The 21,038-nt window shown below is 42.2% G+C and overlaps 1 protein-coding gene across 5 annotated transcripts in view; it reads right to left on the bottom strand.

The window, feature by feature from the left end:
* The window catches only part of PRDM2 (PR/SET domain 2), a 125,850-nt gene that overhangs the window by 49,165 nt on the left and 55,647 nt on the right, over positions 1-21,038 (bottom strand). For 4 of the 5 annotated variants that reach the window (XM_007534219.3, XM_060202312.1, XM_016193003.2 and 1 more), the window contains one exon: positions 1,634-1,744. The exons of the other annotated variant lie outside the window; for it this stretch is intronic. In XM_007534219.3, coding sequence (XP_007534281.3) covers positions 1,634-1,744 — 111 coding nt within the window. The remainder of the gene's footprint in view (positions 1-1,633; positions 1,745-21,038) is intronic. 5 annotated transcript variants of the gene reach the window in all.

Below are 21,038 nucleotides of genomic sequence, written 5' to 3'. Positions count from 1 at the left end.
TTTGGGAGGCAGGAGGGTGGGGATATGGAACTTAGATGCTGGTGTGGACGTAGACATTATAATCTTAGACTCCTGTAAGATCTAGTAATAGTAGAAATTATTTTTAAAAAGAAATATATTTCCAACTAAGACTAACATGTTACAAAAAGGGAAGGGATAAAGAGGTAACAGAAAATAATCATAGCACTTTAAGGCTGTAAAACTTCATTATAACTTAGTTTTTTTTTGGTGACTGGTAAATAATTCTAGATGTAAATAGTACAAAGTAATAGGATTGCATCACTATCAAATAGCAATGCCGGCACTGAAGTGTGCCCACAACTCAGCTTTAAACACCAAATAAGGTCTAAGGACACAAGGAAGAGTGGATGGTTTGTCTGCTCAGTATACACAGGCCACTGCTCAGGCCACTGCAGAATACTCAAGAAAGGCCAATACTCTTACTTGAAGCAGCTGTTGTACCAACAAGGAAATTTCGAGAATCTTTTTTCGTAAGATATGTTCTTTAATTTTACCACTAAAGGTTAGTTGTTCAAACATATGTCTTACTTTGGCAAATCTGGTTCTGGGAAATAATCTTACCCATATAATAATTCTTATTATATAATATATCATATAATTCTTAATATAATAAATAATTCTTATTCTTTCTTCATAAAATGCTATAGAAAACCCTGGCCCTTTATGTATACTACAGACACAAATATTGTTAACAAGGTGGTTTAAAATATATTCACAGTACTTTTTTCTCTACCAAGGTTTCTTAAGATGCCTATCTAGGTCACTGCAAACATCTGCTGAGCAGGCTCAGCATAACTAATTAAGACACACCTTTCACACTTCCAACATGATCAAAACCCAACATAAAACTCCAGCTTTCTGCTTCACTTTCGACTCATGTTCATCCCTGTAAATTCTCACATCAAGGAGAGAATTTTCAGAATGAACTGACAATAACTGGGTGGGGAGATAAAGTGTAACTTAAACTTTTAATTAAAAGTTCTTTTTCACTGTGATATATATGGGGGAGAGAGAGGATATGAATCTGATCATCAAGTTTTCACTGGGGCCGGGTGGTGGCGCACCTGGTTAAGCGCAAGTATCACCACACAAAAGGACCAGGGTTCAAGCCCACAGTCTCTACCTGCAGGGGGAAGCTTCAGGAGCGGTAAAGCATTGCTGAGGTGAGGCTCTCAACTTTTCTCTATCCTATCAAAATCAGTAAGTATTAAGAAAAGTTTTCACTGGAAGCAAAACACACACAACGTGTGTAAACCCTGACTACGTAACACATTTCAAAGTTCCTCACATCACTGACACACAAGGACAGCACCCCAGAAGGCTTTTCATGTTCTGCCGTTCAACTCTGTTTTGAACGTTACCAATTATTTATAAATGCATTCGTACGGTAGAATTTGATTTTGAACCAGGAATTAATTTAACTTCTAACACCTTATGTTTTTAACACCTTGTATGGAGAAGGTAGGCTGTGGAAGACCCAGCTAAACAGGTTAAATCTGGCAGGTTTTCTGTTTGTGTGCTCACGATTTAACCTGGTACAGGACTTGAATGGTTCTCTTAGGAGCATTTCCAACTATTTCGCCACACATACTGCTTCGCCACCCAAGCTTACCTTCTGCAGAATCTCTCATATTTGCAGAGGTAGAATCTGGCTCACTTGTCTTCAGTTGTGTATCTTCAGTTTTGTTTCCTTTGCTTTTATTTTCCTGGGATTTCTTCTTTCCTGAAACACAATGTTAATTTATTCATTTTTTTCATTTGCTCACTGATCCTAAAATCTTAAAGGAGAAAATTACCAATCCAACCAAAGCAAATTATTTCCTGTTTATAGGAAATTTTCATTATCATTTCAGTTTCCTGAAGAAAGGAGTGGATATTGGATATGTAAGTCTGGCTATTGGCAAAGAAAACAACATGGTGTAACTGAAGAGTTCTCTTAGTTAAGATAAAATAACTATAAAGATAAAGCAGATTTTTAGTAGAAGTAGAGATTCCACTGAACTGCAAGGAATATACAATGACTCAAATAACAAATGCACATTAATTATGAATAATTCAGTATCAGACAGTATGGTACTTAAGGTCTGGAGGGATTTGGTTCCAAGTTCAGTACAATTTCACGAACAATTCAGAGGATGGAACTCAAGAAACATTAGCTGCATTCCAAGTGACACCACCTAGCATATTCAACAAGGATAGGCAATTTTTGTAGAAGTATTAAGATCCTACACAATTGTCTTTCTGTTACAGTTCACACTTAAGAAGCTCAAGCTCTTTGGGATTCAGCCAGAATGTGTTGTCTGTCTTCCTTCTCCCCTTCCCTTTCCCTTCCCTTTCTCTTTCCCTTCCTTCATTCCTTCTTTCTTTCTTTCTCTTTAGTCACTGGATAGAGACAACCAGAAACTGAGAGGAAGGAGAAGACAGAGAGACACCTGCAACACTGCTTCACCACATGTGAAGCCCCCCACCCTCCGTAGGTGGGAACTGGGGGCTTGAACCTGGGTCCTTGCACACTGTGACATGTGCACTCAACCAAGTGCACCACCACCCAGCCCTGGTCCCTGTTTTTCAATTCTATTTTTTTTTAAGACTACATTTCTTGTCCCCGGTAGCTTCTGAGTTTTGTTTTTTCTTTCAGATTCAGAATGCTGAATACTTCCTATTTACCGTCCCTGAAGTCTGCCTTCTCTTTTTGCAGTGTTCTCCCCTTACAAAGAACTCCGAGAGCTGCCCTCTTTCAGAAATGGTGTTCTCCATACACCACAGGGGATTGCTACCGACAGCAGTTAACTGCAACATACACAGCAGATGAGGATGAGGTCAGAGAAACAAAGCATCACTGAGAAGGTCATCCATCACTTTCTAGAAACTGAAACGACAACTGATGCAAAGCAAATACTAATTTCAAGGAACACAGTCAAGTTGACTGTGAAAGTGGAGCAGGAGCTGAGTGCCAGACTTGCATGCCTGAGACCTGAAGACTCAGGTTCAATACCTGGAACTACCATAAGCCAGAGCTGAGCCATGCTATGGCGTCCCTCTCATTCAAATAAAAGCAACATAGATTTAATAGTATATATAATTACAGTATAAATATTATTTTTAACGTGCTATTTATAACATCATAAAATCATAAATATTTAAGATATGCAACCAATATATAAAATAATTGGCAACCAGCCATTTAACCTGCCCTAGCATTACCTATGCCATAGCTAGCCCTTCCTTTACCAACCCATTCCCCACAGAATTACTAAAATAATAATAAGGCATATTCCTAGGATCAAAACTGCAAAACTGCCATCAGACAACACCACTGTGTACTAAATATAGGCCAAGGAAACGGATCCTTTCTTATTAACCTCTTTCTTTCTGTAGTTAAGACCTTTCAAAAGAAACTAAAATGGCAGTGTAGTCTAAACCTTGCCTCTTATGCATGAAGCTTACATACATCAAAAAGTCACACTGTGTGTATGGGGAGGGGGTTGGGCAACAGCGCAGCGAGTTAAGCACACATGGTGCGAAGCACAAGGACCAGCGTAAGGATCCTGGTTTGAGCCCCCAGTTCCCTACCTGCAGGGGGGGGTCTCTTCACAAGCAGGTTTGCGAGTGTCTATCTTTCTCTCTGCCTCTCTAAATTTCTCTCTGTCCTACCCAACAACAGCTGTAACAACATGGGCAACAAAAACGGGGGACACGGCCTCCAGCAGCAGTGGATTCCTGGTGCAGGCACCGAGCCCCAGCGATAATCCTGGAGGCAAAAAAAAAAAAAGTCACACTGTAAAAATTAATAGTCAGGTGCCAACAATCTGTACACACTAGCTCGGCAAAAGCTACTCAAAAACGTTCTGCCACCTCACCTCAAGCACTATAAAGCCACTCAGCACATCACAGCAAAAAGCAAACAAGCAAACTGGTGCATATGAGTGTGTTCAGTGAGATGCAGCGCAGCCCCATTGGAATAGTACGTCATTATGCGCACCCAAGGCAAGCCCAACTTTCTAACTGGTGAAAGTGCTATTTTTAAAGTTTTACCTCTTGCCTAAAAGCGTATTGGGACATCTGCAAGCGTATTGGGACATGTGCTTCTGAATGTCAGACTCTCCAAAGCTCATCAGTGAGAAGTGGCTCCTGTAATGTCCTCCTCACAGAACCACGGTCAGGAGACACTCACACCACCCAGTAAATCTTGGGGATTTAAAGACATCCCCAGCCTGTCCCAAGGATCTAAGTGTCCCCAAACAATGCCAAGTGTCTCAACTGTAGTGCAAATGGTACCCCAGGAGAGCTCACTTTTGTTGTTGGCCACTGGACAGACGCATCAAGGATGCTCAGCAGCGAATATGCCGATCTCCACCTGCTGGGGGAAGAGTAGTGTCTCCCCCTTGCCTCTTCCACCCCCTTCCATTTCTGACAAGTAAGTCTTCATACAAGGCCAGACTGTCACAGTGAGCAGGGTTCTGCAGGCTAACAACATCAGCACTAAAGCAATATAACATGGGGGCACACTGGGCTCTATTATCTATTTCAAGTTTCATGTATTTGAACACACCAGGAAAACAATTCTAAAATTAGGGAATGGAATTACTAAGATGATCTCCAAATTATCTTTAATGAACACAGTTTATGAGGACAGTGAGCGCATCATGAATCTAAGTAGCAAACTGACATTATCTGATATATGAAATGATTCTCTCAATCTTAACTGGTGCCAACTAACATTTGAACTACTTCCCATCAGGAACGTGGATTAGTACAGAGCTATTTCCTAAGGCAGGGCACATCTGTGTTTAACTAAAAAGCAGAGTCTCAGAAGGATTATCAGTTTGTGTGGCCAGGGAGGTGGCATGGTGAGTAAGTACTGGGCCCTCGAGGAGGGCAACATATGTGCCACAGTGGCACTCTGGCTCTCTCTCCCTCTTCTTTCTTATTAACATTATATTTAAAACAAACACTTAAGCCCCCAAACTGGAAGCCAGTTGTGCTCAATTTACGCATGCCTGGAGGCCACTCACAAAGTCAACTATAACAAGCAGATGTATTTCCCTTAAGTACCTCACAGCTGTTTTGTACATGAGATTTTTAAAAAAGAAAAAAAGCACATCAAAAGAGATCTGAAATGCAAAATTCCTTCAAAGGGGAGAAGAGTTCAGTTACTGTGCATGTGAGGCAGGAGGTGACTGTAGCAGGTGGCAGGGCCTGCTGGGAGCCTGTGGGAGCCTGGGAAGTACACATGCGTACCTACCACCAGTCCTACGTGGCAGCCAGGGCCTGCTCCAGGCTCCGCTTGGTCTAAAGACGAAAGGTACAGGGGCAAAACACAAGAAAGTGAGCTGGAGACACTGAGGAAGAACATAGGAAGGACAGAGGAAAACATGTATGGAAGGAAAAGAAATATAAAACCACGCAGAAAAAACTGAGTATAACAGACAGGAGGAAATTTACAGTCATATACTCCATCAATGTTCACACACACACACACACACACACACACACACACACACACACACGTGCGCACGCACACACACAGAAATTACTCTTTCTGTGTTCTTAGTCACTGCTGGAGGCCCAATGTGATATCCTCTCTTTCAGGACCTGATGCTCAAAGTCCAGAGCTTTATTCAATGGGCCAACTCCCAGCCCACAGAACATCTGTAAATGATGTGTTACACTGCTGCTGCCTGGGCTGGAACTGCAAAACCCAAACTGTCGAAAGTATTGCACGAATCATTAAGCTTTCACCTAGAATGAGTTCTACTACTCTATTCTAATAAACTGCCCAGACACAGTAGTTCTTCTAGAGGCTAACATTTTATTCAGAAATACTCAGGCATTAGAGAGAAATCAGAATCCTGCATTCGCTTGGGGACTTAGATGAATTAAACTTAGAAGCACATATGGGACTCTATGTGCCGCACTGAGGAGCTACCCAACACCCACGTACACCAGATATCAAAACTGACCGTGATTAGAAGCAGGCCTACTTACTCTTTGCTCATTATCTTACTAAATATGCTGCTGATTCTAGGCCTGACAAGACCCCATCTGTGAGAGTTGAGCAACTGTACCAGGAAAGGCTGCTGCGGACATGAGATGCCCTGAACATGGACAAACTACTGCCTCCTTCCCTGGTTTCGCAGTCCTTCATTCCTGCAGGAAGCATTCATTTTTCTCTAATCGAATCCGACCCCACTTTTTTTTTTTCCTCCAGGGTTATCCCTGGGGTTTATGCCTGCACTATGAATTCACTGCTTCTGAAGGCCACTCCCCTCCCCCATTTTTGTTGCCCTTGTTGGATAGGACAAAGAGAAATCAAGAGGAGAGGAAGACAGAGAGAGGGAGTAAAGATAAGATACCTGCAGACCTGCTTCACTGCTTGTGAAGCAAAACCCCTGAAGGTGGGGAGCCTGGGGCTCGAACTGGGATCCTTATACTATGCACCATGTGCAATACCGCCTAGCCCGCCTCCCCCACGTCCACTTTTTAAGGCTATTTCTGATCTCTTTATTATGAAACACAAACTTCCTTCAGGCATATTTGTTCCATGTTTCTCAATCACATTTGACAACTTGAAGAATTCTGCATTCTTAGAGCTCCATTCCCCAGCTTATGACACTACTACACAGAATCTCTTCCTTTCGTATCCTCCTCTTTTTGTTTCTATCCCTAAGTAAGAGGGCTCTCATAGGAAATTACAAGATTAAAACCATGTTTTCATTGTAGGTTAGTCTTCAACAAAGTATTCATGCTTAATTGAAGATACACATTTCAGAGAACAGGGTAGACATGGAAGAATGGGATTAGCAAGTTGCATTAAAAGGCAAAGCAAGAGGGGCAAACGAGATCAACCCCGTGGGTGTGTGTGTGTGTGTGTGTGTTGAGTGGTGAAGCAGTGTGGCAGGTGTCTTTCTCCCTAATTATCCTTCCATCTCTTTCTCACTGCCTAAAACAATAAATGAACAAACAATAAAAAGTATTCTTTGAAGAAAAAATAATAGGTAAAGCAAAAGAGACAACTTAAAATTTGGAGGAGTCAGGCAGGGGTAGATAGCATAATGATTATGCAAAGAGACTCTCATGCCTGAGGCTCCAAAGTCCCAGGTTCAATCCCCTGCACCACCACAAGCCAGAGCTGAGCGGTGCTCTGGTTAAAAAAAAAAAAAAATGAAGAAAAAAAGGGCAAGACTTGTATTTTCACTATTATCTTAAAATAAAAAATTGTTAAAAAAAAAATGATTTGGAGGAGTTGTAAGATGCCCAAGTCAAACTCTAACTTTTACCTTTTGGTTTTGTCAGAAAGCTCTCAGCAAGTTTATAGCAAAGTTGAGACTTTAATCCCCAACCACTTTACAATTCTATCCACTGTACTCTAGCAGTTTTGTTAGTGACACTTTCTAGGATCTAACTGTATTCTTAAAATGAAAACTAACAATGCTATTTGCATTTCAAGCAAGTTTGAAAAATTCATCAGCAATATGAAAGTCACGGTGTTTTTTTTAAATTATTCAAAACCAAAGGCACACTTTTCATGAGAGAAGGGCAGTGGGGCACTGACAGCAGCCAGGACAATGCTTTAGCAGGGCTTTATATAGCTTAAAAACACAGTGAAAGACATGAATGGGGATGGGGCAGGGGAGAAAGAAGCACAGTTCATGCTAAATGATCTCTTTAAAAAGTGGACCAACAACCTGAAGGAAAGGAATCAATGGATAACACAGCGTTGTGAGTTTTATCAACAGGCAGGATGGTGTCGCATAAACTGGTATAGACAGACAGACCCGCAGCACTGGCTCACTTCTGGAGGTGTTTCAGAGTTTGCAGTCAGTCTGATGAGAAAGGAGAGAAGACAGAAGCAGAAACACAAAATTAAATTTCTCTCTTTCTCTTTTTATGGGGGGGTTGTTATCAAAGCACTGCTCTCCGCTGTGGCTTATGGTGGTACAGGGGGATGGAACTAGGACGTTGGAGCCTCAGGCATGAGAGTATCTTGGCATAACCATTATGCAAACCCAACCCCCAATTAAATGTCTTGTAAGCAATTCTGTAACACCTCATCACAGAGCCCTGCAAGCGTCAACCCGACTTTGACCTAGCACGTTATGACTGGGCCCTCCTCAATCGCTATCGAACAGGCCATGGCCAGTGCGCCACTATGTTCCATCGCTGGGGAGCCAGAGACGACCCGAACTGCCCCTGCGGCTCCAGACAGACTATGACCCACATAGTCAACGACTGCCACCTCTCCAGATTCAAAGGAGGTCTCGAAACTTTACATCAGGCTCAACCTGACGCTGTTGACTGGCTACGGAAGAAGGGCAAACGCTAGAAGAAGAAGAAGGGATAAGCAGGGGGAAGCTGACATACTGCCCAACAAGAAATGAGCTATATATGGCAAAAGGACCAAAAACATTCACTAGGATAAAGAAGATCTCTTCAACAGATGGTGCTGGGGAAATTGGAAAGCCATGCATGGAAAAGTGAAACTAGACCACTACTTGGCACCACACACCAAAATCTGATCAAAATGGACCCAGGTTCTGGATATTACACCAGAAATGCTTAAGTTTACAGAAGAAAACGTTGGTGAGACATTGCAGAGCCTTCACATCAAAGATCTATTTGGAGATTCAACCCCTTGGACATGGGAAATGAAAACAAGAGTTAAGTAAATGGGATTACATCACACATCAAAAGCAAATTACACAAGGATAGCCAAGAAACCCAGTAAAGGGAAGAAGATATTTGCATCTCACACATCAGACAAGCATCTATGAAGAACTGGTAAAGCTCAACAAAGGGACAAAATAATCCAATAAAAAAGTGGGTCAAAAGGCTTAGTAGTTTTATAGAGAATAGATACAAATGGCCCACAGACATGCAAATCAAAACTACATTGACATTCCATCTCACAAGTCTGAGAATGGCCAACACATCAGCAGAACAGGAAATGACAGGTGCTGGTAAGGCTGTAGAGAAAAGGACTCGGCTCTACTGCTTGTGGGAATGCCAAGTGGTATGGCCCCCTTCAAGACTGGATGGTAAATGGTAAGTCCTTAAACAAATAAAACAGGAATTACCTTATGACCCAATGATACCACTCTTAGGCATTTATCTGAAGGAACACATGCACCCCTATGTACGTAACCGCATTATTTACAGCAGTCAAAGAGTGGAAGCATAGCAGCACGATTTGTAATAACCCAAATCTGGAAGCAACCTAGGTGGGTGTCCAACAACAGATGAGTCGCTGAGTAAGTTCTGGTGTATATACACAATGGAATACTACTCAGCTATTAAGAATGATGGATTCACCTTCTTCACCTCATCTTGGATGGTGCTTGAAGGAATCATGTGAAGTGAGATCAGCCAGAAAGAGAAGGATGAATATGGTTGAAAATAGGAGTAGAAGGGAACCCAGTAAGCAGAGCTTGGACTGGAGTTGGTGTACTGCACCAAAGTAAAGGACTCTAGTGTGGGGAGTTATGTTCTGGTCCTGGAACATGATGGAGGATGAGGACCTAAGTGGGGTGCTTAAGAGTGTTATGTGAAAACCTGAGAAATGTTACACATATACCAACTACTGTACTTTGACTGTTGACTGTAAACCATTAACCCTCCCTCCCCATAAAGGGGAAAAAAATGTAAAAAGAGGAAGTGTGGAAGCAGCCTAAATGCCCATCAGCTGATGATTGGCTAAAGAAGTTATGAGGCATCAACGCAATGAGTACCACCTCAGCATGCTTCATTTCAGACTGTGTCCAGAAACTTCAGGCGTGGAATGACAACCCTTCATTACTTAGCCACCAGGTTCCAGATGCTAGCATGATGCTGACCAGACTTCCCTGGACAGATGACCCCACCAATGTGTCCTGGAGCTCTGCTTCCCCAGAGACCCAACCTACTAGGGAAAGAGAGAGACAGGCTGGGAGTATGGATCAACCAGACAATGCCCATGTTCAGCAGGGAAGTAATTACAGAAGCCAGAACTTCCACCTTCTGCATTCCACAATGACCTTGGGTCCATACTCCCAGAGGGATAAAGAATAGGAAAGCTATCAGGGGAGGGGATGGGATATGGAGAACTGGTGGTGGGAACTGTGTGGAGTTGTACCCCTCTTATCCTATGGTTTTGTTAATATCTCCTTTTTTAAATAAATTTAAAAAATTAAAAAAAAGAAGTTATGGGGCATATATTCTGTGGAATACTACTCTGCAATCAAATAAGATATTGTATCCTTTGGGACAAAGTGGATGAAACTGGAGGTAGTTATGTTTAGCAATAAATAAGTAAGTACAGAAGCAAACACAGTTCCTAAGACTATTTGAACGATAGTGGTTATCTTTGCATAGTGGGTGTAGTCTGAAGTACATCCTGTAATCTTAAAATCTTGTAATCCACTATTAATCACAAGAAATGAAAATAAAGTGTGCCTAATAATAAAATATTCTTAAGTTATTTGAGTCTAATTTCAAATCTCTTCCTATCATTTAAATTACCAAGAGTTATTTGTAATTATGGAGGCAAATTAAAAACATAAAACTTTCCCAGTTTTATGTTGCTCGTGGTGTTAAACTAGTACTCTGGGTTTAGATTCCAACAGAAACAATGCGAAAGTTCTGGATTTTACAGAGTTGTAGATCACAGTATCAATTCCTGGGATGCTTGTACTTTGCCAGGGAGCACACAGCCTTAGTGCTCTAGGGAGGCTCCCAGCTCCTCTGATTCTGCCACATGCTAGACTGATGGAGAACTGCAAAGATCACATCTGAATGAGGTTCTCAACCCTTGGCGGCTATCAAATACTAGAAAGGTCACCCAAATAAGCCCCTAGAAAAATGTACATTATAAGAATATTCAAGACCAGTAAGATAGCACAGTAGCAGCTCACAGGGCTTGCAAGTGAGAGGTTCCAAGTTCACCAATAGCCAAAGGTGAGCAGTGCTCAAGGCATGGAAAGAGGGAGGGAGGATTCAATTTGTTTATATTCTTTGGAAGCTCAAAAAGTTTGTGGTATGTACAAAATAATCTGAGACATTGAAGTTTAACAAGCTGCTAGTGTACAGTGCTCTGATTATCTTAATTCCTAGAGTTCTTGTAGATTTTCAGTTGGTTTTACTTTACAAGGGGAAATGTATCTAAAGTCTTAAAATCTGACATTATTAAAAATGAACTGGCAACTATAAAGAGACTGGATCCACATACAAGTGTTTTAGCCCCTGGGAGCAGTGAGGGAGAGTTCTAAGTACCGGCAACCCCCTAAAGCAGAGAGGATGGTCAGACCCTAGAGAACTGCCTGCTCTCAGCTATATCTTCTTTAAATTCCTTTCAAAGCCCATGGTAAAGTTTGTATTTTAATGAAGTAAGTACACAATTTAGCTTATTAATAAAATCATTATTATTATTATTATTTTGCCTCCAGGGTTATCGCTGGGGCAAATCCACTGATGCTGGAGGCTATTTTTCCCATTTTGTTGTCCTTGTTGTAGTTGTTATTGTTGTCTAAGCTGCTTTTGGATAGATCAGAGAGAAATCGAGAGAGGTGGGGAAGACAGAGAGGGGGAGAGAATGATAAGACACCTACAGACCTGCTTCACCACTGGCAAAGCGGCCCTCTGCAGGTGGGGAGCTGGGAGCTTGAACCGAGATCCTTACACCGGCTCTTGCACTTTGCACCATATGCCCTTAACCTGCTGTACTACTGCCCAGCCCGCAAATAAAATTATTTAAAAAAAATAAAATCAGGTTAGAAATCTGAGACAAGACACAATTGCAGTACTTAAAAATCGTCAGGGGTTATATTATTATGCAGAAAACTGGGAAATGTTATGCATGCATAAACTATTTTATTTCACTGTTGACTAAAAGCCATTAATCATCCCCAATAAGGAAATTAAAATGCCCTGCTCCCTACTTCACAAGTGGTGAAGTAGGTCTGCAGTTGTCTTTCTTTCCCCCTCTCCTCTCAATTTCTCTTTGCCCTATCCAACAACAAAACGGAAAAAATGGCCACAGGACCAATGGACTCATAGTATAGACACCAAATCCCAGTGATAACCCTGGAGGCAAGAAAGAAAGAAAGAAAGAAAGAAAGAAAGAAAGAAAGAAAGAAAGAAAGAAAGAAAGAAAGAAAGAAAGAAAGAAAGAAAGAAAGAAAGAAGGAAAGAAATTCATCTTCTACAGCCTGTTATAGAAATGCACCTTCCTACAAAGGTCAAGTCTTATCGTTAATAAAGCCAGGCTCCCATATACTCACAGACTCAAGCTGAGAGATCATACTGAGACTCAAGTAGTTCCCAGGGGTGAAAATATTGAGTGAAACATGATACCTACATTTTCCTATCTCCTTAGGCGAACAGTTGATTATATGGGGAGGGAAGGAGAAGAAAAACATCTTTCTTAAAAGAATTACCTACAAAAGTACTAATAAGATCATTAAAACGATTCCTGTTGTTAACATGCAATTGTAAGACAGTCTGATATGGAAAAGGCCTCAACTTTGTCTGCAATGCAAAAACACTGAAGTGCTTCTCTGTTATGTTCTACTTGTACGCCAGTCTAGGTCTTGAGGGAAACACCGGGTCTACAATACACACTTATGAAGATGTCAAAGGGCTTCAAAACATCCAGGGGATAATAGTAAACATCCAAAAATGCACTGGTATTCGAATGACCACAGTTCAGACTTCTGGTGTGTCCCTTTACATCAAACAATAAATTCCTATTTTTCTCTTTTCACTGGACTTGATCATTATGCCCACTGCTATTTTAATCAAAAGTTTAATTTCAACAGCCATGTTGACTGTCTCTGAGGTATATGCTAAGCTAAATGTTTTGGCAGGCAGCTGTGATATCATGAGCATCACTCACTAATTTTTATTTTGCTTTCCTTAAAAATGCACAAATTAGTCACTACCATTTAAACGCATGACACTTTGGTAAAGGTTTAGGAAATATGTTTAAAACCAAAAGTATTTAAACACTACACAGTAGACTCACTTGATTTTAGCATGAAATGAGGCACTTTAATCCAGTAGAGCTGCAAGTCTCTCCATGACTACTATAGAAGGATCTTATTCCTGCCTTTCCAAGATCTTAAGGCTCTAGGCCTCTTTCACACCAGCAGATGTGTCTTCCTCAGTACTTGTGAGCTGATGCGTGACTGCTCCAGCAAAGAGCCTGGCTGTTGGGGGCGTATTATGCACACATGGGCAGCAGAACCCACCTACCCCCCAAAATGCCATGGCTGTCTTGTATTAGTAAATGCGACAAGTCGAGAAGAAACTAAAATGAATTTAATATTTTTTTTTCTGACAGATGCCCACCTACAATTCTATTAGCTTATTTAATGTCACATCTTACTTGCAGTACTATTAGCTTTGATCAGAGTACTCTTCAAATATGGCCCACAACTGATCCTAGCTGGCTTATAAATTTTGTCCCTCAACATAATGTGCAAACTTTTTGTAATAATCAAGTAGGACTGTGACCCTTTTTCTTCAGTGTTTACTATATAAAAGGCACAATGTTAAAAGTTATAGGGAATACATAAACAGCACTACACAGATATATGACTCACAGTAAGTAAAAACTGAAGTTATAAGCCTCACTCTGAAAAGCAAATATCAGTGCCGAAAGGTCTCTACTAATGCCAAGAGGAACTCAATTTTGACTGACAAGTTGTTAGGATAATCTGTATCTCACTGAAAGTAACGATGATGATGGGAGAGGAGTAGGCAAAATGAAGTGGACAGGACAAGGAGGTTAGGATAAAGGAAGAGAGAGATGGGGTGCGGTGTGGGAGAGGTGGCATTAAGCCCTCTTGTCAGGTGTAGCCAGGAGGGTCAGGACATGGATTCCAAAACTGTGACCCTCCTTGAGGGTGCAGCCACAGGCCCGCAGTTTTCAAACTAGGCTCTAGAATGGATATTTTAGAAACATTTAATTTTCCAGTGCTGGTCTCCCAAGTCAAAAGTTATCCCACACTATCATGGAATTGATGCCACTTGTATCTTTTGCCAATCGAGAGATGAAATAATGTCTCCTGGGAACAAAAGAGGAAAGGTTCACAAAGAGGCTAAGATTTGAAACACAGCTGCCTCTGGCCAGGGCTCACAGCTGAGAGAAAAAGTAATTCTCATTCCAGTCGGTCATTTCAGCAGCCTAAGGTCACATATCTTCCCTACAAAGAGTTGATGCCAACTTAAGGGAGACACTGGATGGGGCTCTATTCTCTCTCCTCAATGTGTTTATGGGTGGTGTGGGGAACTCTTAATAAGGCAGGTCCCTGAAATGAAATTGGTTAATAGTTGGAAGATCAGAAAACAGGATTTCACAACTGAAACTAGTTTACAGCCCTTCTGCCATGATTTAACTAATGAGAAACAATGTAATAAAGGGCAGATAGAAACCAACTGTGACACATATCGAGGAGCTCACACAGTTGTCAGGAAAAGCAGGAGACAACTTGAATAACTTTGTAAGAAAACAAAGCAAAACAAAAATGTTTCTAAGACTTTGTGAGAACTTTTGCTATCCTCTGGAAGTGGGAGGGTAGGCATACAGAACCTTCGTGGTGACTGCGATGTGGAACTATAAATTGTAACCATACAATCTTGTAGCCCACTACTAATCGTCAATAAAAGATGAAAGAATAACTTTGCATACTGCAGTGAATGTCACAGACTCAATAAATGGAATCTATTTTCAGAATTAGCCACAGCAGATTCTACTAAACAAAATTACTGAAACTCCACGCCTAACTAACGATATAAATCGCAAGCATATGTTATTTCTTATTAAGACTATGGACATGCTGCTGCTACTAGCAATTCCTAGTTCATCCACTTTTTTGTTTGCTAGTTTCTCTCTTCAACTTTTAAACCACACAATCCCACCCAAACGTCATAGAAATATACAAGTCCTTCAGGTCCTGGAACATGATGGCGGAGGAAGACCTAGGTGGGGTGTTGGAGTGTTATATGGAAAACTGAGAAACCTTACACATGGACCAACTACTGCATTTTACTGCCACTGTAAATTATTAATACCCCCAAAATGTGAGAAAAATATGAGCAAGTCCAAGGAGGGCAGAAGCATCAACTGAGAGCTGCCAGTAACTACTGTCCCCAGCAGTACACATTAATGCTCTTGAGGACGAAGCTGTATAGTTCATTTTTAAAGACTAATCCACTGCAATCTTTGCTCAATTTTAAAAATTAAACATATTAGTTCACCTTCAGGGATCTGCCTAGGAGAGAAGAGACCTCTGAGAATTGCGTTTCACCGTAGGCCCCTCTCCAGGTCATAAACAGTTCCAAACACAACATTTAAGGACTTGGGGGACTGCCTCCAAGTTATTAAAAATCAAAACCTGATCTCCTTGGCATAGTCAACTAAAACACTATACAGAGCTGGGAGACAGCATATGCTTATAAAAACAAGACTCTCAAGCCAGAGGCTTCAAGGGTCCAGGTTCAATCTCTGGTACCACCATAAGCCAGAGTTGAGTAGTACTCTGGTAAGAGACAGAGACAGAAACAGGGATGGGGGAGAAAAAAAGAGCAAAAAAGAAGACACTGTCTCTAAGGTTTTACTTAAAACTAATATAGTCAACTCAACTCAATTAACTCCTAAGTGGCCCGCCACACCAATTTCATATACAGAAAGCTATAAAAGGACAGCAATCACTGAAATTGCTCCTATAGTTTCTTCCAAGATGATCAGGTAATTTATTATCTAAGGAGATGGATCAAAACTCATTCAAAGTCTGGTTCTGGACAAACCCTAAACTTGGACAGTAATCAAACACTGAAGCAAGTTTACTTCCACCAAGGCTTGTACAACAAATTAAATTGCAAAAGTTGACTGTGTCTGTGAACACAGTGCCCTACTTTGGCATCCAATGAAAGAAGGCAGCTTTTCAAGCAGGAGTCTCACACATGAGAAATTCTCGGAAGCTGTGATGTTTAACTAGCACAGTTCCATCACCGACACACGAGTACAACTTCAATACCCACCAAGACCCCAAAGTTTTCTTCCACTGCTCCCTCCCACTCCTCCAGAGTTTTTCTTGTTTCCGAATGTGTACCTTTATGGCTATGAATTTCCTTCTTAGTACTGCTTTAGCTGTGTCCCAAGCATTCTAATAGCTTGTGTCTTCATTCTTATGTTTCCAGAAACATTTCAATTCCCTCTTTCACCCAAAAGCTGTTGAGTAGTATGCTGTTAGGTTACCGGGTTTTCTCTAACTTGGCTGCTGAATGTTAGTTTAATTCCACTGTGGTCTGAAAAGATAATTGGATTTATTTCAGTGCTCCTGAAATTCACTGATGCTGTCTTTGTGGCTAGCATATGATCTATCAGTGAGAATGTCCCATGTGGATCTGAGAAGAAAGTATGTTCTACTGTTTTGGGATGAAGAGCTCTGAAGATATTGAGTAGCTCTAACCTATTCATAATCTATTTATTTAATTCTCTTCTTTCCTTATTGATTTTCTGACTGGTTGATCTATCTGTTTGAGAGTATGGGGAGTTAAAATCAGCAACTAATTTCTGCACGCCATAATGATCCTGGATACATACTCCCAGAGAGATAAAAAAAGGGGGGGGGCTTTCAAGGAATGGGATGCGATATGGAGTTCTGGGGGTGGGAATTGTACCCCTCTAATCCAATGGCCTTGTCAATATTTCCATCTTATAAATAGTAAATATATATATATATAAAATTAATCAGCAGCTCTTATTGTGTTGTCATCAATATCACTTTTCAGTAATGACTTTACATATTTTGCTGCCCCTTATCTGGAGCACAAATGTCCCTTTAGAACTTCCTATAAGGCTGGGGTTGATTGTGGTTGATTATTTCAGTTGTTCTTTTTCTGAGAATGCCTTCATTCCTCCCTGAAATGTGAATCAGAGTCTAGTGGGTTGGAAACCTTTTCCATTTAGCACTTTATAGATATCTTTGCCATTCCCTTTGAGGGTTTCTGTGGAGAAATCTTCAGGTAGCCTCATGGCTCGACCTCTATACGTTTACTCTTGATTTTCTCTTGCTGCTTTCAGTTGTAGTTTTTGACAGAAGCAGCCTCTCAAGGAGTCTGTAACACACGGAGAGGAGAGAAATTGGTCTATAGCTGGCGGCCAGTGTTGGGTCTTTCTTTGGTTTCAAAACCGCTATTATCTTTGCACGACGCCAAACTTTGGGCATAGACTCAGATTCCAAGATGTGGGACAGGAATGAAGCAAGCCACTTCTTTGCCGCGGGACCCAGGTTAAGAATGAGGTCTGGGGTGATGTCATCATAGCCAGCAGCTGTTCCCGGTTTAACCCTCTTCAAAGCATCTTCCAGTTCAGACAGTGTAAAGGGAGAGAGTTTTGGAGATGGACAAGATAACCGGAAGTGGGATGACCACTCATGGGAAATTTCTCTTTTCCAGACTGGGTCGATCTTAGCATGTCCAACTTGAGTTAGGTGACTGGCCACTGAGTTTGGAGATACGGGAGGATGGGAGACGGGAGGGGGTTGGCTACCGGCACCCAGTCTGTGAGGAAGCTTCCAGGCCTTCCTACTTGAGTGGGTGAAGTTCAGACTTTCCGTGAGTTGTTGCCAGCGGGCTTGGCATGCTGCATCCAGGGAGGCAATGAGATGATCAGCCACATCTGGGTCGCCCGACTCATCATACTGCTTTAGTAGTTGCTCGCATTCAGCATCAAGACAAGGCATATAGTTAGCACGTCTCCCACGAGGAATGGCTTGGGAAGCTGCTTTGAAGATGGCTTGGCGGAAGCGCCTGTAGGAATCTTCAGAGGGGATAGAGTTAGTTGGAATTGCAGGAATAGATTTGTTGGTAAGATCACTGAACCGACGCCAGTTTGCTTTCCGAAAGTTCCATCTTAGTTTCTCCCGAGCACAGAATCAGTGGGAGCTGGAGATCAATGTGGATGATAGCTGGGCGGTGATGACTGTGCGGGAAGACCTTGAGAACTTGTCTCGTAGCGGGAAAGGCTTGACTGTGCTAACCCAGCACAGGTCGGGTGACGAGTCTTTATTCCATCTAGCACTGTGAAAAGAGCCTGGCTGTTTGGGATCGTAAAATAGGGAGAGGTCATTCGCTGAAGCCCAGTCGGCTAAGATAGAGCCGTCAGCACGAGTGGAGGAATATCCCCAGTCTTGGTGATGACTATTAAAGTCACCAACGTAAACGGCTGGGTGATTTGGGCGAGGCAGGAACTCATTATCCCATGAGGCACTGGGAGGCTTAATAGTTGACGAGCTGAATAGTTCCAATAGCAATGGAGTCGTAGAAGGTCGAAGAGGCCGTGTGGTAAATGTCCGCAAGACATGATTTGGCGTAGATGGCTCGGCCGTGTTTAGGATGGAGATTATAGCATAATAAATCGAATCCACTGATGGTGAATCGAGCAGCTTCATCGACTGCTATATGTGTTTCTTGTAGGCAGATAACATCTGCCTGATGCTGTATTGCCAATTGACCAATAAGAACGCGTTTGGCAAAGGACAGCCCCATAACATTAAGTTGGAGGACTTGAAGAGCAGGACCAACAGCTTGAAAGCTGTCAGGAGCTGCTTGTTGCTGGCTTTGAAAGTGACTGGGATCCATGTGGATTCAGTCGGCTAGGAAGGATAGTCAGTTTCCCCAATGGATGGGTACTCACGGGATGCACCACGGGAAGGTCACGTATTTCTCATCTTAGAGAGAAATTCCTATCACCCGCCCAAGCTGGTTTCCGCCCAGAAAGAACTACCTGCGAACAAGCCCTGGCCCTCTCAACTTACATTGAAAATGGATTCCAGAAGAATTTAAAGACGGGTGCTGTCTTTGTTGATCTCACAGCAGCCTATGACACGGTCTGGCACCGTGGTCTCCTAGTCAATATCTCAAGATGCCTGCCTCCATGGGTGGCCAACACTATATCGTTTCTTCTCCAAAACAGAAGATTCCGGGTGCATCTGGGTGACAAGTCTAGCAGATGGAGACTTGTCTCAAGTGGCCTCCCCCAGGGCTCTGTTCTGGCTCCTACGCTATTTAATATTTACATCAATGACCTCCCAGAAACTTCTTCAAGGAAGTTCATCTACGCCGATGACATCTGCTGTGCAACTCAGGCATCAAAGTTCGACATCCTCGAGGAAACACTCACGAAAGACATGTCTCTGATATCTGATGACTGTAAAAAATGGCGACTAATCCCTAGCACTGCAAAAAACGGTATCATCTGTTTTCCATCTACACCATGCCTCGGCCTCGCGTGAGCTTAATGTGCAGCTTGGCGATACGAGAATCCAGCATGAAGCCCAGCCAGTCTATCTTGGCGTTACTCTCGATCGCACTCTGTCATTTCACGAACATCTCATAAAAACTGCAGCAAAGGTGGGTGTGAGGAATAACATCATTGCAAGACTGGCCAGCTCCTTATGGGGTGCGAGCGCTTCCACACTACGATCATCATCTCTGGCATTATGCTATTCCACTGCAGAATACTGTGCCCCAGGATGGTTCCGTAGCCCCCATGTCCACTTGGTCGATTCCAAATTGTATTCCTCCATGAAGATCATTTCTGGAACCATCTGTTCCACCCCGGTTCCATGGCTGCCAGTTCTCAGCAACATCGCCCCGCCAGATATTTGTCGCGATGAGGCATCATCTAAGTTCATTTCCCGCGTCTACGCTCGACCAGACCTGCCAATATACGTGGATATCTTCGCCCACCCTGTCCAACGCTTGACGTCTCGTCACCCAATCTGGTCCCCTACGCCTACACTGAACTTCTCTGTTCCAGTCTCTTGGAAACAGAGTTGGCAGTCAGCTGAGGTAAAGAACAAACACCTCATCACAGAGCCCTGCAAGCGTCAACCCGGCTTTGACCTAGCACGTTATGATTGGGCCCTCCTCAATCGCTATCAAACAGGCCATGGCCGGTGCGCCGCTATGTTCCATCGCTGGGGAGCCAGAGATGACCCGAACTGCCCCTGCGGCTCCAGACAGACTATGACCCACATAGTCAACGACTGCCACCTCTCCAGATTCAAAGGAGGTCTCGAAACTTTACATCAGGCTCAACCTGACGCTGTTGACTGGCTACGGAAGAAGGGCAAATGCTAGAAGAAGAAGTTGTAGTTTTTTATTCACTTGTGTCACCAAGGCAAAACATACAGAGTTCAAAAGAACACATTAGGAGATAGAACTGCTCATCTTGTTTTAAAGCTCAGAAGTAACTTGTAAGCCAAAAGATGAGCTGCTACCAAAGAACTTATTTTGCTGGTGCCCACCAACTACAACAGAATGAGCAAGGTCAGAGTAGCCATCAATGTTCCCACTCTAGCTTAACAATCCATCTCACACACAGGTGAACTAATATGGAGAGATGTAGTGTGATCCATCCAAAGCAACTACAGACGATGGGTGCTGGGGTTTGACTTTGCTCAGAATTTCAAGGCTATGTTCAATCAATAGCACGCCACAATAAGTCCACGTTACCTCTTCCAATACTCAAAGATATAACTCAGTCAGCAATTTCCCCCTTCTCTTCACCCAACACATGCATTATACTTTCACTCTCTCCTCCCTCCCTTCCCTCCCCTCAGCTCACTTTAACAAAAGTTTTCCACTTGCAAACTGCTGATCTAGTTATATTTAATACAGAATCAACAGTGAAACCATGATAGTATGTTTAGTGTGTTTTAGCACAGAAACTAAAGAGTTTGTGTGAAGCACAATTAATCACCATGAAGACAAAGCTTACTAAAGTTATGTACTTGACAACTGTCACAAAAACTGAAGAGGACTAGAAAATGTTAAAGATGATTTTTCCTTAATTTAGCATTTTCTACACTCTACTATAACCATAAATTTGATTTACTAAACACCTTTACATTATTTCGAGCATGAATACCTGAGTATAATTTTGCTGAAATCAAAACTGCAAACAGATGTTAAAGTTATCAAATTTAATCTAAAAATTCTATGGCTACCATCTAGCAAGGGAAAGGTAAGGA

Source organism: Erinaceus europaeus, chromosome 11, assembly GCF_950295315.1.
Source record: "Erinaceus europaeus chromosome 11, mEriEur2.1, whole genome shotgun sequence".
In the NCBI taxonomy this organism is placed as follows: Eukaryota; Metazoa; Chordata; class Mammalia; order Eulipotyphla; family Erinaceidae; genus Erinaceus; species Erinaceus europaeus.
Note: the sequence above shows the minus strand (reverse complement) of the source record. Positions and strands in the feature narration are given on the sequence as shown.